General features: G+C 42.4%; 1 protein-coding gene across 1 annotated transcript; it reads right to left on the reverse strand.

Moving 5' to 3' along the window:
* Window positions 1-52: 52 nt before the first annotated feature.
* Window positions 53-14,552, reverse strand: LOC133761126 (GTPase IMAP family member 4-like). Its single transcript, XM_062193790.1, has 4 exons — window positions 14,464-14,552; window positions 11,726-11,758; window positions 10,857-10,889; window positions 53-1,517 (listed from the first exon to the last, which is right to left on the reverse strand). The coding sequence occupies exons 2-4, from the start codon at window positions 11,742-11,744 to the stop codon at window positions 586-588; spliced, it is 984 nt and encodes a 327-aa protein (XP_062049774.1). The 5' UTR covers window positions 11,745-11,758; window positions 14,464-14,552; the 3' UTR covers window positions 53-585.
* Window positions 14,553-15,462: the final 910 nt, after the last annotated feature.

A 15,462-nucleotide genomic window follows, 5' to 3' on the forward strand; every position in this document is an offset into this window, starting at 1 on the left:
AGTAGCTTTGGTAACTTCCAATACAAAACAGATTCCAATGATGCACAATTATGAGAGAACTAAAACTAGTTTATTATAATAATAAGCAAGCAATTCAACTGGATGAGGATCTGGTAAACAGGAACTAAAGGTATGGAGTGATAGAGATGGGGTCGCAACAGTCAGGTTAGGTCTCAAGAAAAGGAGGAAATTGATTGTTCATTAGTTGGTTATATTGAGGTTGGTCAGACAGTTTGTACAGATGCATCTGAAAAATCCAAAAGTTCTCATCTGTTGAACTGCTATTTTTCACTCTTTCTGACATTTGACGATTATTGCATAGCTGAATTCTGAAGGATCTATTTTCCAGACAACTCTTTGTTCTTCAGTGAGAAGATGATGATAATTGTTAATTGTGAAAATGTAATTAAACATATTGAAATTCATTCAGAAACAATTGTGCAAACATCTTCATATATAAGGTTACCTAATGTAAATGATTTTTAAAAATGTCATGCATCCTGAGAGCCTGAGACAGAAACTGGAGTCCTATGGGCCAGGTCAACAAAGGACCTGTCGAAACTAGGGTCAGATTTTTCATTAGAGTTAATCATCCATAAAGAGACGTGTGATGATAAAGGAAGCAAACCTCAGTGCTTTGAGGATTAATTCAAGGATATCATTCTGGCTCTCCACTTCCATTCTAGCATTTTGCTGCCTAGAATTATAGAAAACTTCCCTTTCTGCCAACTCCCTATTCATTTGCCCCTTTCGTTTTTCCCGCTCCAGCTCATCCTCCAGCTCTCTGATTTTTGCTTCATATGCCTTTCTTATCTGTCTTTTTTCCCTCTCTAGCTCTGCTCTGTAATGTTCTTGCATCACTTGGATTTGCTTCTGAATCTCCTTCTCAGCCCTCTGGTACATTTTGTTAGTATAGCACTCTCCTTTATTCTCACTGACCACACGCTCCACCAGGGACAGGAGCTCTGCTCTCTGGACCTGCTGTTCAGCCATTGTTGCTCTATTGTTGAATGCACAGTAGCGATCACCAAACTTGTCCACCAATTCTTGAAGGGCTCTGGGAGCTCTGCTTAAGTAATCATGGATATCAGTGCCTTCCAAGTTATCTTTTCTGGTGAATAAGAGGATCATGAATTTTCTAGCCCTGCCTTCAAACATTTTCAGAATCTTCTCTATGGCCTCATGATCTTCCCAAGAGAAACAGCCCAGTGGGACCACTAGGACCACAGCATGAGGCCCTGGGGAGGTCAGGAGAATGCAGCGAGAGATTTCCCTGCACGTGACAGCATCTTGTATCTCAGTGTCGAAAATGCCTGGAGTATCAACGACGACAATTTCTCTTCCATTCCACATGCTGCTCCTTTTCTCACAGCTCTTCGTGATGGATTTTGCTTCAATGCCAGAAGGAAATACTTTCTCTCCAAGGATGTTATTCCCTGTTGCACTTTTTCCTGCTCCAGTTTTACCCACTAAGACAATTCTCAGCTGGGAATTTCTGTAGTCTTGGCTTCCAGGCCCTGAGACATCAAGAAAACAAATGCCACAGTGTTAGAATCCACCTCAACAGTTTCTCCCATGGAGTCTTGCCCTTCTCTGTCGCTGCCTGTGGGGCTCTCCTCTTCATGACATCTGCACTCACGGGAAGTCTCTGAAAGCACCCCCCCCACCATGTCCCTCTTCTAGTACTTGGGAAACTGGCTTATCCCATGGTCTCCTGCTTGCAATCTCTCTTTTCATGAGTCCTTTGAATTCCTTATTCTGATCTTTTGTAACTTTGAAACTCACAGAGGAGAAAATATATTTCAGAAGAGAAGTGTGAGCTGCTGCTGAAGGCTGTTTCTCATCAGATAAGGCAAGAAGTAACACAAAACCTGACTCTGGGGTAGTGGAAGTAGAAGCGAAATTTTTTCAATTTATAATCAAAATGGAACATTTCTTCCTCACCTTAAGAAACTAGGTAGTAAAAAAGAATGAAATGCTGTCTTTACAACACAATGGATACAACTAGAAACCCTTATACTTAGTGTAATAAGCCAGTTCCAAAAGGACAAATGTCATATGGTTTCCCTAATCTATAAGAAAGTACCAAAATGTAATGCATATAAGTGAAATTGACATTTAAGATTCGATTATTGTTTACAACCCTTGTATCTACAGTTGAGGAACAATGTTTTTTTTCTTCTATTTGTTGTATTCTTTACTTGGTGTAAGGTTAATATTCTATGCATAAAATAGACTGAGAGTAGATTATTGAAAAATTAAAGGAAAGAATGGGAAAGGAAGAAGGGAAGGTGAGGGCATGGGCATGAGGGAGGGTAGGGTAGGAAGTATTAATATATTCCTATGTCTGTATATATGAGATACATGCGATTTGTTCACCTAAAAATTTAAAGATAAAGAAAAATGAAAAAAAGAAACCAAGTAGATGGGTTTTATAAATTATTATTAATCTTAATGTTTCCCCCATTTGATAACCAGAATCTTGGTATGAAAGAAGTACATTTCCAAAAGTTATAGGACTGAAAATAGCAGATGCAGGAAGGATAAGATTATGTAAGAAAAAATATGGTTGGGAGCTTACATTACTATTTTGCTAGTGACACAATGGGAGAGAGTAAGGATATTCAAGGGGCTCTGGCTGATCACAGGGAAAGGGGGTCAAGAAATGATAGCAGGTGAATTGAAAAGGCAGTAAAACACAGCTCCAGCACTTCGGCAACTGACCAGTGCTGGCAGCATAAAGATGACAACTCATGCTGTAGACATCAAGGGTAGACACAAGCTATTTCTTTTTTTTTTTATGGTGATTTTTTTTAACTTTTATTTAATGAATATAAATTTCCAGTGTACACCTTATGGATTACAATGGCTTCCCCCTCCCATAACTTCCCTCCCACCCACAACCCTCCCCTCTCCCGCTCCTTCTCCCCTTCCATTCACATCAAGATTCATTTTCAATTCTCTTTATATACAGAAGATCAATTTAGTATAAAGATTTCAACAGTTTGAACCCACATAGAAACACAAAGTGAAACATACTGTTTGAGTACTAGTTATAGCATTAAATCAAAATGTACAGCACATTAAGGACAGAGATCCCACATGAGGAGCAACTGCACAGTGGCTCTTGTTGTTAACCCAACAAATTGACACTCTAGTTTATGGTGCCAGTAACCACCCTAGGCTGTCGTCATGAGTTGCCAAGGCTATGGAAGCCTTCCAAGTTTGCCGACTCTGATCATATTTAGACAAGGTCATAAAAGACAGAGTGAGGATAGTAACCAATGATCCTAAGAGTGGCATTTACCAGGTTTGAACAATTATACAGCATTAAGTGGGGAAGAGGACCATCAGTACACACAGGTTGGGAGTAGAGCCATTGGTGGTAGAGTAGAGGTTATGATTACAAAGGAACGAGGCCCAAGTGTGCTAGACAGGGTCTAGAACAAAGGACAGAGTCATTATTAGAGGAGCTAAGAATGGTGCTGTCTAAGCTACAATTAAGTTTTCTGATTGAGAGGCAAATAGAACCTGATAGAAGGGGCTTGATAATAATCTGGTGGGCTTTAGGCCTTGTAAGTTAAGAGGCCCAGACCTATCTATCTCTTCACATGGGGTATATCCTAAGGGAGGTGTGAACCTCCTAGGGGAAGGCACTCTGTTGACTTTCATTACTTGGCTGGCCTGGGAGGAGAGCTGGCCAGGTCAAGGCAGGGGGCATCTCTAACAAGAAATTTACAGTTCTGCCTGCAATGTTGCTGATCCTACTTGACCATACCCTCAGCTGCAGTGGTCACTTTGGAAGTTGGGCTGAGTGAAGGGCTTTTCAGCTTAGAGCCAATAAGATCTGTGGCTCTGGGCCGGCGCCGCGGCTCAATAGGCTAATCCTCCACCTTGCGGCGCCAGCACACCGGGTTCTAGTCCCGGTCGGGGCACCGATCCTGTCCCGGTTGCCCCCCTTCCAGGCCAGCTCTCTGCTGTGGCCAGGGAGTGCAGTGGAGGATGGCCCAAGTGCTCGGGCCCTGCACCCCATGGGAGACCAGGAGAAGCACCTGGCTCCTGCCATCGGGACAGCGCCGTGCGCCGGCCGCAGCGCGCTACTGCGGCGGCCATTGGAGGGTGAACCAACGGCAAAAAGGAAGGCCCCTCTCTCTGTCTCTCTCTACTGTCCACTCTGCCTGTCAAAAAAAAAAAAAAGACAAAAAAAAAAAAAAAGATCTGTGGCTCTGACCTGGGCATCCTTCGACTCCAGGGCAGGTCCATTTCCAGTGATCCAACTCTTGCCAGAGCTGCCAGGGCTCTTCACAAGCTGACTTCTGCTGAAGCCCAGGCTTACCACATTGAAAGCCACTGCAGTGGACTGGCCTGTTGGGTCTCCTTGAGGGCAGATCACTGTACAGATCAGCCATTAATAGGCCTGCCACCCATTGCTTCTGATGCCTAGCTTTCTTTTCCTCCTGGTTTGTGTTAAAGCAGACCAGAGGATGCAAGTCAAGGGAGTGCCCATGTCCCATCTCTAATCTTCGGTGGCCTGAACTACAAGTCTATAGTCACAGGCATGTTCTGTAGTAGTTTTTCTAAGGTAGACAATGCCCATGAGGAAAATTATATTCTCACTTTAAAACTTTCTTTCCCTTTGGTCTGAAAGGGAGGTTTTTTCTACTTACTGTATACTTCGCTGATGGTGAAGTAAATCTAGCTATGAGATTATTATTTAAGTTCTTATTTTGGCTATGCTATTACAGAAACATCTTAGCCAATTCTTTTATAAGGTCTAAAGATTAAATTGTGCGTCCTACAGATTCCTTCATAATAGAATTAGTTTCCTACCTTGAAAAGAATAGAGAAATGAAAGAACAAGTTGGGCTTAGAATAGAGAAATGAGGGAGCAAGTCCTAGATCGCTTGCTGACAATAGCAATATTACATGAATACTTAGCAAACCGTTTCAACCATTAGATAACAACTTAAGAAAACATTTACCAGAAGGTCCAATGCCTTCTATAAATTTTAAGAATCATGTATTTGAAAACACCTCTTAAATATCTAACATGGTGTAGTTTGATTAGCCAGTAAACTTAAGCACAACCATATAAAATGTCTTTAGTTTCTTTCTACCAACAAGTTTAAAACATGATACACAGATTCAGGTCACACAAATTAAAATGTATCTTTGATAGATTTTAGCAGCTTAAATTTATGGACAATCTTATCTATAAGCCATTTAAAATAAAACTCCTAATAAAATTTCCTATGTGGACATACAATATGTACACACATATAACATAGCATAATAGACCAATACAGCAATTTTAATAATAGCTTTTAAAATCTTTAACTCTTTTTGTAGATTGCCAATTGATTTGAATTGCTTTTTGTTTTTAGATTACTTTAACACATTGCTTTAACAGAGCATCAGAGTTTAATTCTATGTCAAAGAGAAATTGAGCTTCCTGTGATCTTTTGCTGTGAGGTTTCCTTCCTTTACCTTCTTTCATATTGGTGACCGTGTTTCTGTGTTTCTGTGTGTAACACATCCTTAAGCATTTTTTGCAGGGCAGGATGAGTGGCAACAAATTCTTTCAGTTTCTGTTTGTTATGAAAAGTCTTAATTTCACCTTCATTCACAAATGAGAGCTTTGCAGGATATAATATTCTGGGCTGGCAGTTTTTCTCTCTTAGCACCTGGGCTATATCTCGCCATTCCCTTCTAGCTTGTAGGGTTTCTGATGAGAAGTCTGCTGTGAGTCTAATTGGAGATCCTCTGAGAGTAATCTGACGTTTCTCTCTTGCACCTTTTAGAATCTTTTCTTTATGTTTCACTGTGGTGAGTTTGATTACAATGTGTCGTGGTGAGGATCTCTTTTGGTCATGTTTATTAGGGATTCTATAAGCTTCCTGTACTAAGATGCCTCTGTCCTTCTCCAAACCTGGGAAATTTTCTGCTAGTATCTTACTGAAAATGCCTTCTAATCCTTTCTTCCTCTCCATGCCTTCAGGAACTCCTAGAACCCGAATGTTGGGTTTTTTAATAGTATCCTGTAGATTCCCGACAATATTTTTTAGATTTCTAATTTCTTCTTCTTTTCTTTGGTTTGCCTGTTTCCTTTCCTGTTCTCTGTCTTCTAATTCCGATATTCTCTCTTCTGCTTCACCCATTCTGTTTTTAAGGCTCTCTAATGTGTTTGTCATTTGATCTATTGAACTCTTCATTTCATTGTGGTTTTTTGTCACTATCATAGTTTCATGTTCTACTAGTTGTTTCATTTCATTTTGATTCCTCCTTAATATTTCATTTTCACGAGAGAGATTTTCTATCTTGTCCATTAAAGATTTCTGTAGTTCAAGAATTTGTTTTTGAGAACTTCTTAATGTCCTTATCAATTTTTTGAGATCTGTTTCTTGCATTTCTTCTGTCTCATCATCTTCATAATCTTGAATTGGGGTGTCTTTTTCATTTGGGGGCGTCATAGTGTCTTCCTTGTTCCTGCCACCTCGGTTTTTGCGTTTGTTGTATGGCATGTTGGAGATATTTGGTTTCTTTACTGTGGACTTTTTTTCTTGTTACACTATGGCTCTATATTAAGTGGACTGTCTGCTTTGGGTGGAGCCTTAGAGGCTTGAGATGAGTGTGGACTGAGAGCTGTGTTTGGTTCCTCAGGGTTGAGGGTGTGTCAAAGATGACACTCCCAGGTTAGGTGTGGTAAATCTCTCTTTCTTTTTTTTTTTTTTTTTTTGATTCAAAAGGGAAGTAATTCCGCACAGCTGAACATAATTGGAGGTAGTTAGCAGGCGAATGATATACCCACAGGAGCCAGAGATTGGAAGCTCTTTCCCAAGGACCACACAGGGAATCTCTGCTGCCTTCGGTGTGGGCTCCAATTCTCCTGCAGTCTCCCACTGGGTTGCCAAGTTAGACCCTAATCTCCTGTTATTTCACCCCTCCCCCAGAGTCAGGTTTTTCTGCTAGGCTCAGGGCCGGTGCAGACCTGAGGTCGCCCTGCTTATGACGTATGTCCAAAATGGCGCCTGCTCTTTGTCTTGCTCGCCTTTGAGGGATGAGCAGAGAGAGAGAAACTCGTGTCCGTATCGGTCACTTTTTTTTCTCTCTCTCTCTCTCTTCTAGTTAGCCTGGTGAACTTTTCCCCACGGAGTTTCAAGCCTCGTTCCCTCTATTCTCCTCTTTCCGCTTGCCCGCTGGTTTCTCGGGCTATTGAGGTTCGGCTCACCTCGCGTTCCAGCGCTGGTGTGTTGAGTCTGCCGCTGGTGTCCCGAACTTGGGCTCCCACGCTCTCCACGCAGGTCCACTGTGAATCACTAGTTCCGGAAGAGTTTCCGCTGCTGTTTCTTCCCCTACTCTTCCTTGACCCTGCAGTATCTCCACTTTTATTAACCTGTGTATCTTGCTGAACTATCAGTGTGCTCCCTTCCTATTCCGCCATCTTGCCGCTCTGACACAAGCTATTTCTATCCCTGCATGTATGCCTATTTGGAATGAGATTTGTAGTTCCTCACACCAAGACATTGTCTATATCACTGTTTCTTCAATTTGGGTGCCCTGTGTGACTTGTTTTGGAGAAAAGCAATTTAGAAAGCATGATGCAAGCAAAGAATTCAAAAGAGCTTCCCTATTGTGGAATGCCTCTGTTTTCTTCTCTTCCAGCAGCTGCCACATAGAGAAGCCTGGGAAAGCTTACCCAAGGACAACAAGGTCCACATAATCCCTGTTACCCTGATCTGGGAAAGGGCCTGCTAACTCCCAGATATGTACTTGAATCATACAAGAACATTCAGTTATTTATCCTGAAGTGCACTAACTTGCAATAGATATATGTATGAGTGCCTGGAATCAGCCAGTTTCAAGAAAATGGCCTCTGTTTAAGCCATGAAATTGGGATAGTTTGCTAAGCCTGCAATGCTCAATTGACATTGTCAATTTCTGTAGGGAGGGGAAACAAAAGTTTATGTCACATAGTAAGTGAATCAGCCTGTTGAAATTGTTGGATATAGTGAGGAGAAGGGAAATTAGGGACCTGAATGAAGGATCTATTACTCTCACATTTCTCCTTCTCGGTACTCCTCCAGGCTGAAGAAATGGAAGAAGAAAACCTGATGAGCTACAACCAACTTTTCTAGTATGTCTTCATTGTGAAATGCAGGAAGTGAGGTACCATGCTGAGCCCTGCCTCAATCAGAGGACAATCTCTCTGCCACTCAGCTGTGAGGGCCACTTCATGAGGAGAAAGTGGGGTCAGTAGAAATGAATGAGCAGGGTAAATGAAGACAAAATGAGGAAGGGGTTGAAAATATTTTCTTGGAGACTCCAAGATAGTGGATTAGGGAGCGACATGCTGCACTAGACTAGAGAGAAACAGTGAAAGAAAGGGGTGTAGGAAGTGCACTGTCAAGGGAGAATTGGATAGAAAAATCACACTGGAAGTCCCACAAGAGGAGGAGGAGGAACACCATGGATGTGTGTGGAGGGTGCAGATGGGCAGCAGGAATGCAGGCCCAGCATACAACTGCAGCAGGTGAGTGCTGGAGCAGGTGGCAGGTTGGAGACAGAGGTGAGACTAGACTACAACAACCCATGGTGATATAGTTGGAGAAAGAGCATGGTGTGACCTGGACTGGAGCCCTGGGAGGTAGTGGTTACTAATGGTTTTCCGCAGACCAGTGGAAGTAGAGGGGGTAGGTTTATCATGCCCCAATTTCCCCACAATAGTATCTGCTTCCTGGCTGAGAAAAGGTGAGCGCAATTTTGGGTTTGGGCAGGAGCTGTGGAAGTCTTTCTGTGCACACACAGCAACTGGCTGAGCCAGGATGTCATCTTCACAGCAGTACTAGTAGCAGTGATGGGGAGAGAGTAACATTTGACCAGTGGCTCTTGTGTACCCACTTGTTCCAGTGATTCTAATGGAGGGAAGAATTCACTGTCCTGATTGACTTTGATCCTGGTTTGGAGGTGGCTGGGCAACCATGTAGGATGGTGAGGTGCCTGCAGTCTTCCAGGCTCAGGATGCCTTGGTGGAGCTGTTTCAGGGAACATCTGTGTCTCTGCTGACTGGGCAGGCTGACAGGGCAGAAAGAAACCTCTGCACCCAGTGACTGTGGGAGCCTTGTGTGTTGAGAATGTGGGGAATCGACTGTTACATGAGAAGGTGCAGGACGTAGCTGGGTCTCTGGGCAGTCATGGGGAGTGGCTCCACACACTGACTGTGCTCACAGTGAGGACAGAACAGATAATTTTGTGGTTCATACAGTGGCATGGTACACATGGGGGCTAACACCTGGGCATTGAGATCTACCATGCCCAACTTGGGTGTTACCCTGGATACATGTTCTACACTGGAGCACTGACCAGAGCTCCCTTGCTACACCTACCACACACCTCCTGATATTCCCTGAAAGTGCAGTCCTTCCACTAAGCCACAGAGGAATAGCTTGAAGATAAATGTCTTCAGAGGAAGAAAAGTCAGTTCCACAAATGCCTAAAGACAAACACAGAAATTGAAGAAACAAGAATAAGGAAGGCACCACAAACCTCCCAAAGGAATACAGCAGCAGCATTTCAATATTAGAATGTGAAGTTGAAGAGAGTGAGCATACGCCAGAAACTGAATTCAAACAATTAATCATAGGCTACTCAAAAGCAATCAGAAGCAAATTCACAAACTAACAAAAATCATATATGATATAAATGGAAGTTTTTCCCATGAAATAGAATTTAAAGAGAAATCAAAATGAAATATTAGAATTGAAGAATTCAATAGTTCTAATAAGAATGTGGTGAAAAGCCTTACTAGCAGACTTGGTTAGCCAGAAGAAAGAATATTAGAACTAGAAGACAAATCTTTGGAAATTTCACAAACAAACAAAATCAAGAAGAAAATAGAAAAAAAATGTAAAAACAGTGTGGAAGATTTATGGGACACTATCAAATGACCCAACATAAAAATCTTTGGAGTTCCTGAAGATGTGGAAAGAGAGAATGGACTAGAAGGCCTATTTAGTGAACTGATCACAGAAATCTCCTCAATTTGGTGAAAGAAAGGGACGTTCAAGTAGAGAAAACACAAAGAAATCATAAGAGACATGACCAGAAAGGATCTTCAAAAATGACTCAGCAAAGTGAAGTCACACCCAACAGAATGGGAGAAAAGTTTTGCAAACTACACAATGGATAAAGGGTTAACACCCAGGAACTATAAATTACCCATGATACTCAACAACAACTGAAGAAGCAAATAAATTTAAGTAATGGGCAAAGGATTTGAACAAGCATTTTTTTTTGAAAGATAGACAGTGAGAGAGAGAGAGAGAGAGACAGAGAGAAAGGCCTTCCTTCCATTGGTTCACTCCCCAAATGGCCACCACGGCTGGCACTGTGCTGATCCAAAGCCAGGAGCCAGGTGCTTCCTCCTGGTCTCCCATGCGGGTGCAGGGCCCAAGCACTTAAGCTATCCTCTACTGCCCTCCTGGGCCATAGCAGAGAGCTGGACTAGAAGAGGAGCAACTGGTACTGAATCTGGTGCTCATATGGGATGCTGGCACCACAGGCGGAGGATTAACCAAGTGAGCCACGGTGCCGGCCCCTGAACAAGCATTTTTCAAGAGAGAAAATCAAATAGCCAACAGATATCTGAGAAAATGCTCAGGATCACTAGCCATCAGAGAAATTCAAATCAAATCCACAATGCAGTTAGAATGGCTCTCATAAAGAGATCAATGAATGACAATGTTGTTGAAGATGTGGGGAAAAAGGTACCCTTGTACACTATTGGTGGAAATATAAACTTGTGCTACCACTGTAGAAAACAGTATGGAGATACCTCAGAAATCTGAATACAGACTTACCATATGATCCAGCCATCCACTCCTGGGAATTTACTGAAACCAAAAGAAATCAGCATATGAAAGATTTATCTGTACCTCCACGTTCACTGCAGAACAATTCACATTAGCTAAGAGGTGGAATCAACCCAGATGTCCATAACTGTTGACTGGATAAAGAAATTATGGTACATATACACTATGGAGTACTACTCAGCTGTAAAAAAATATGAAATGTTTCTTTTGCAAAAAAAAGGCACAACTGGAAATGATTATGCTTAATCGAATAAGCCAGTTCTCAAAATATAGATACTATGTTTTACCTGATTCGAGGTAACTAATAGAGTACCTGCAATATATATATATATATATATATATATATATATATATATACACACACACACACACACATATATATATATAGTGTATTTGAGTGAAATAGGCATTTTGAGATTCAATAATTGTTTACAGCCCTTGTCTCTTCCATTGAGGAACAATATATTTTTTCTTTTTTTCTTCATATTGTGTGTTGAATTCATTCACTTATTGTAGGGCTAACTATATGATCATCAAGTAAATTGAAAATAGATCTTTGTAAAGATTAAGAGTGGGAATGTGAGAGGGAGGAGGAGGAAGGGCTGCACTGTGGGGTAGAGGGAGGGTGAGGAGGAGTGTCACTATGTTCCTAAATCTGTGTATGTGAAATACATGAAATGTATATAACTTAAATAAAATTAAAAAGAGAAAAAAGAAAATATTTTCTTGCTTAGAGGGGAACTGACTGCCAAGGCAAGACGGAGCTTCTACCACAGCCCTGTCTGCTCTCGTCTCCACAGCCTGGACTGGGGGCCATGAGCACCCTCTCCGTGGATGGCAGTCCACTTGAAACTCACCATGGTATTGGGATGCCATTGTAGATTGAATTCCTGTAGATGAAAACAGATACATAACCATGTTGTCTTAGGGAAATGACAGTAACTAGAATCCCAGCCTCCCATGACCCATACTCTTTTTTTGTCATAAACTTGCTATTTTGATTTTTCATGTCATATTTCCCAAAACTTTCATCACATCTCAATTTTTAGTCTTATATTCGGATTGTTCCTTTTTCTTCAACAAGATTAAAGGCTTCCAGTGCTGCCTCAGCACTTACTATGCCCTTCCCCCTTCCTTGGTGGTGAATCATTGCCTCGATGCCTTTCAACATAGTCTGTCCCTCAGACTGTCCTCAGAGCTCCAAATGTCAATTTCCTGCTCATTTTCTCCATTTGGCTTTCATCGGCATCTCAGAGTATGGCCAAAATTGGACCCTTGGCCTTCCTCCAGCTGTTATTCCCTGTCTCAACAAATGACCTCATTCTTCAGCCAGTGGCTCTTGAAGATCATTGGGGTCATCTACTAGAACTCTTCATTCCTCACTCTCATCGGCCCAACACCAGATCTCATTGATTCTGCTTCCAACAAACCTCAAAATTATCCGCCTCTCTCCACCTTCCTGCTAATCATTTCACTGTCACTTATTTATACCCTAACAAACTCCTAACTTATCATCTCACTCTGAATCCTTTTTCTACTCTAAAATTGCTGCTATTTTAAAACAAAAATCTGATTTCTTTTTCTTGTTTATATTTCCTAATGACTTCCTATTGGCTTTAGAAAATAGTTTAACTCCTTAGATTGTTCCAAATGCCCTTGCATGATCCACACTGGCCTCCTCAATGCTCCATACATCTTCTGTGTTCCTTCCAATTTCTAGGCCCTGGCAGAGCTGTTCTGCTCCCATGGAGCACCAACACTCCAACCCATGGCCCAGCTCTCTCGGCTCAGCCCCTAGAACTGTTCAGGGAAGTCTCCAATATCTTCCAAACACCGTAGCCAACCAACAGCAGCTCTGGTGTGTTCTGCATTACCTGCTCTAATTGTGCTCCAGGAGTGCATATTGCAGCAGAGAGTTACTCGTCTAATGTTTTATTGTCTCTCCTTAGACTATGACCTTTGTGAAGGGAGAACCATGTATGTCTTGTGTTTTGGGGGATGAGCACAATACTCAACAAAGAGTACTTCCCCATAAGTATCTTAAATAAATTAATGTATAAATAATTACCCTGCCTCTTGCCTCTCTCTAATCTATCATTATGTCCAGTTTTGTCTGGTCTGTGAAAACAGCAATCTTTTTCTTATTCACCATTATTAGTGTCACGGTCACATGGCATCACATTTTTAAAAGCTCTCTTTTGTTTCTATCAACAAACATGTTCCAATTGAGCAGACTCTGACCACTACGAGCTGAAAGTGCTGATAGTTAAGGCTACCAGAGAGCAAGCCATCAATTACAAATCTGAAACATCATTAGAAAACCAGAGTCTCTTTGGAAAGAAAAGCTATTTCTTCATCCTTTAAGAATAAGGATTAGGTAATTGCTTCTTATAAGCCAGGAAGAGAAATCACAGAATTAAGAAACAATCTTTGACTACAAAGTTTATGTTGGTGCTTGGTATTAAGAGAGCGCATAGGGGACCAGAGACAAAGAACACAACTGGTCTCTGGGTGTTTGTTAAATTCCTCCTTCCACCCTGGCAGCCCATAGCAAGAGCCGTGGATGATCACTGATGTCATAAAAAAAGAGTATTAGTTGTTAAAGGAACAACAGTAGTCACTGTGCACTTGGTCCCCATGTAGGAACTCTGTCCCTATTGAATTGTAATATGAGAATTGACTACAAATTCTCTCCCCAAACTGTGCTCTATATGTTGTGTGTGGGCGTCGGGACAAATTGTTGAAGTCTATGATTAGCATAGAGCTGCTCCTCTATATATAAAGTCATAATAAAAATGAGCCATAATGAAGAAGGAGATGGGGGAGGGAATGGGAGGTGGGATGAGAGTATGGGGGAAAGAACTAAAGAACTAAAGTTGTATCTATGTAAAAATGCATTCATTAAATAAAAATTTTAAAAATTCCTCCTTTCAGCTCATGGGATTTTATAATGCTGCTCTGTAGAGCTGAACTGAGACACAAAAGCAGGAGCCTGCACCGCAGATGCTGATCTCAAGTGGCTGAATTCTCTTCCTTCTGTCTCTAGAACAAGCAGCTCCTGGTCCCAGAACTCTCCTGTATTGCAGCGTCTCCCTTGACCTACCCTCAAGGGGCTATCTACCCTGAGACCAGGAAGGGATATCCCTGAGAAGGCAGTTCCCTAGGAGTGCATGATTAACCAGAAACAAGAACTCAGACCACAGCGTCTCCCTTCCTGACCTGTGTGCCAGGATTTGGTGGGGAAGGAGAGGGCTGTTAGTCTCTGCTCTTTACTCATCTCAGTGCTCATCTTCCCACCAGTTCCCCTGAGCTTACACTCACCCAGAGAGGGTAAGCTATAAAGCAGTGAAGAAAATCCATTTCTTTAAAAAGCAAATATTCCCTAGCAGAATCCCATGAAAGAGACATTAACATGTAGAGCTAGCATTCAAAATAGATAACAACCTAAAGTCAGCAAAGACAGGAAACAGGAACCGATAAGAAATATATTCTGCCAGAAAGTTCCCTGGCAGGTTTAACACAGATTCTGTGGAGACAACCCCTTCCCACCAAACTGAACACCTGCCACAACACACAAACACCCCTCTTCCCTTACCTGGAAAATCTGGGTCCTGAGCCCTTCTCTGATTTTACAGGCACTGTTAAACCAGGATGCTGAGAAGGAGGAGGAGAAACGAAGTGAAGGGAGGAACTGTTCAAATTTGCTCATGCTAGGGACCCGCCCACCTCACTATGCAGCAGCACTAACAGAAATTCCTGCAGAGGTGGGGTTGGTCTGTGCTGGCCAGTATGGTAGCCATCAGTGACATGTAGCTGTTGAGCACTTTAAATGTGACAGTGTGACTGCAGAGAAGAAATTTGAATTTTATTTTGTTTTAACAGATTTAAAGTTAAATAGCTCAGCGTGGCTAATAGCTACCCATTGGACTACAGCAAGACCCTCTGTGGGGCCAGCTGTTAAATTCTGGAAGAAACTGCAGGGTCCACACCAGAGAGTTGCCAGCTTTTCTCAAAGACCTCTGGGTCCCTGGACACACTGCTCCACACAGCAGACTTCCCAGCTGACATTTGCTCCTAGTGCCTCCTGCTTGAATGAGGCACTGCCTCCTCTCTTTCCCTTCAATGATGTGAGAGAGGGACAGAGCTGCTGTTTCTAAGGTGTGCCCTCTGAAACATGTGCTGGAAGCAAAACTGGTCTTCATTTGACTGAACAAGATGCAACCAAAGTTACCCTGGGTGGTGATGCTAGGGCCATTTGAAACAGTGATCTGCCCTCAAGGAGACCCAACAGGCCAGTCCACTGCAGTGGCTTTCAATGTGGTAAGCCTGGGCTTCAGCAGAAGTCAGCTTGTGAAGAGCCCTGGCAGCTCTGCCAAGAGTTGGATCACTGGAAATGGACCTGCCCTGGAGTCGAAGGATGCCCAGGTCAGAGCCACAGATCTTATTGGCTCTAAGCTGAAAAGCCCTTCACTCAGCCCAACTTCCAAAGTGACCACTGCAGCTGAGGGGATGGTCAAGTAGGGTCAGCAACATTGCAGGCAGAACTGTAAATTTCTTGTTAGAGATGCCACCTGCCTTTACCTGGCCAGCTCTC

This window comes from Lepus europaeus, chromosome 5, assembly GCF_033115175.1.
Source record: "Lepus europaeus isolate LE1 chromosome 5, mLepTim1.pri, whole genome shotgun sequence".
NCBI classification, from domain to species: domain Eukaryota; kingdom Metazoa; phylum Chordata; class Mammalia; order Lagomorpha; family Leporidae; genus Lepus; species Lepus europaeus.

What these genes read in the sequence shown, in the direction of transcription:
- LOC133761126 (XM_062193790.1), bottom strand. An exon ending in GTGGATGGCTGGATCATATG is followed by an intron (nt 1,518 to 10,856) that starts GTAAGTCTGTAT and finishes TTGATGTCTCAG; the next exon opens with GGCCTGGAAGCCAAGACTAC.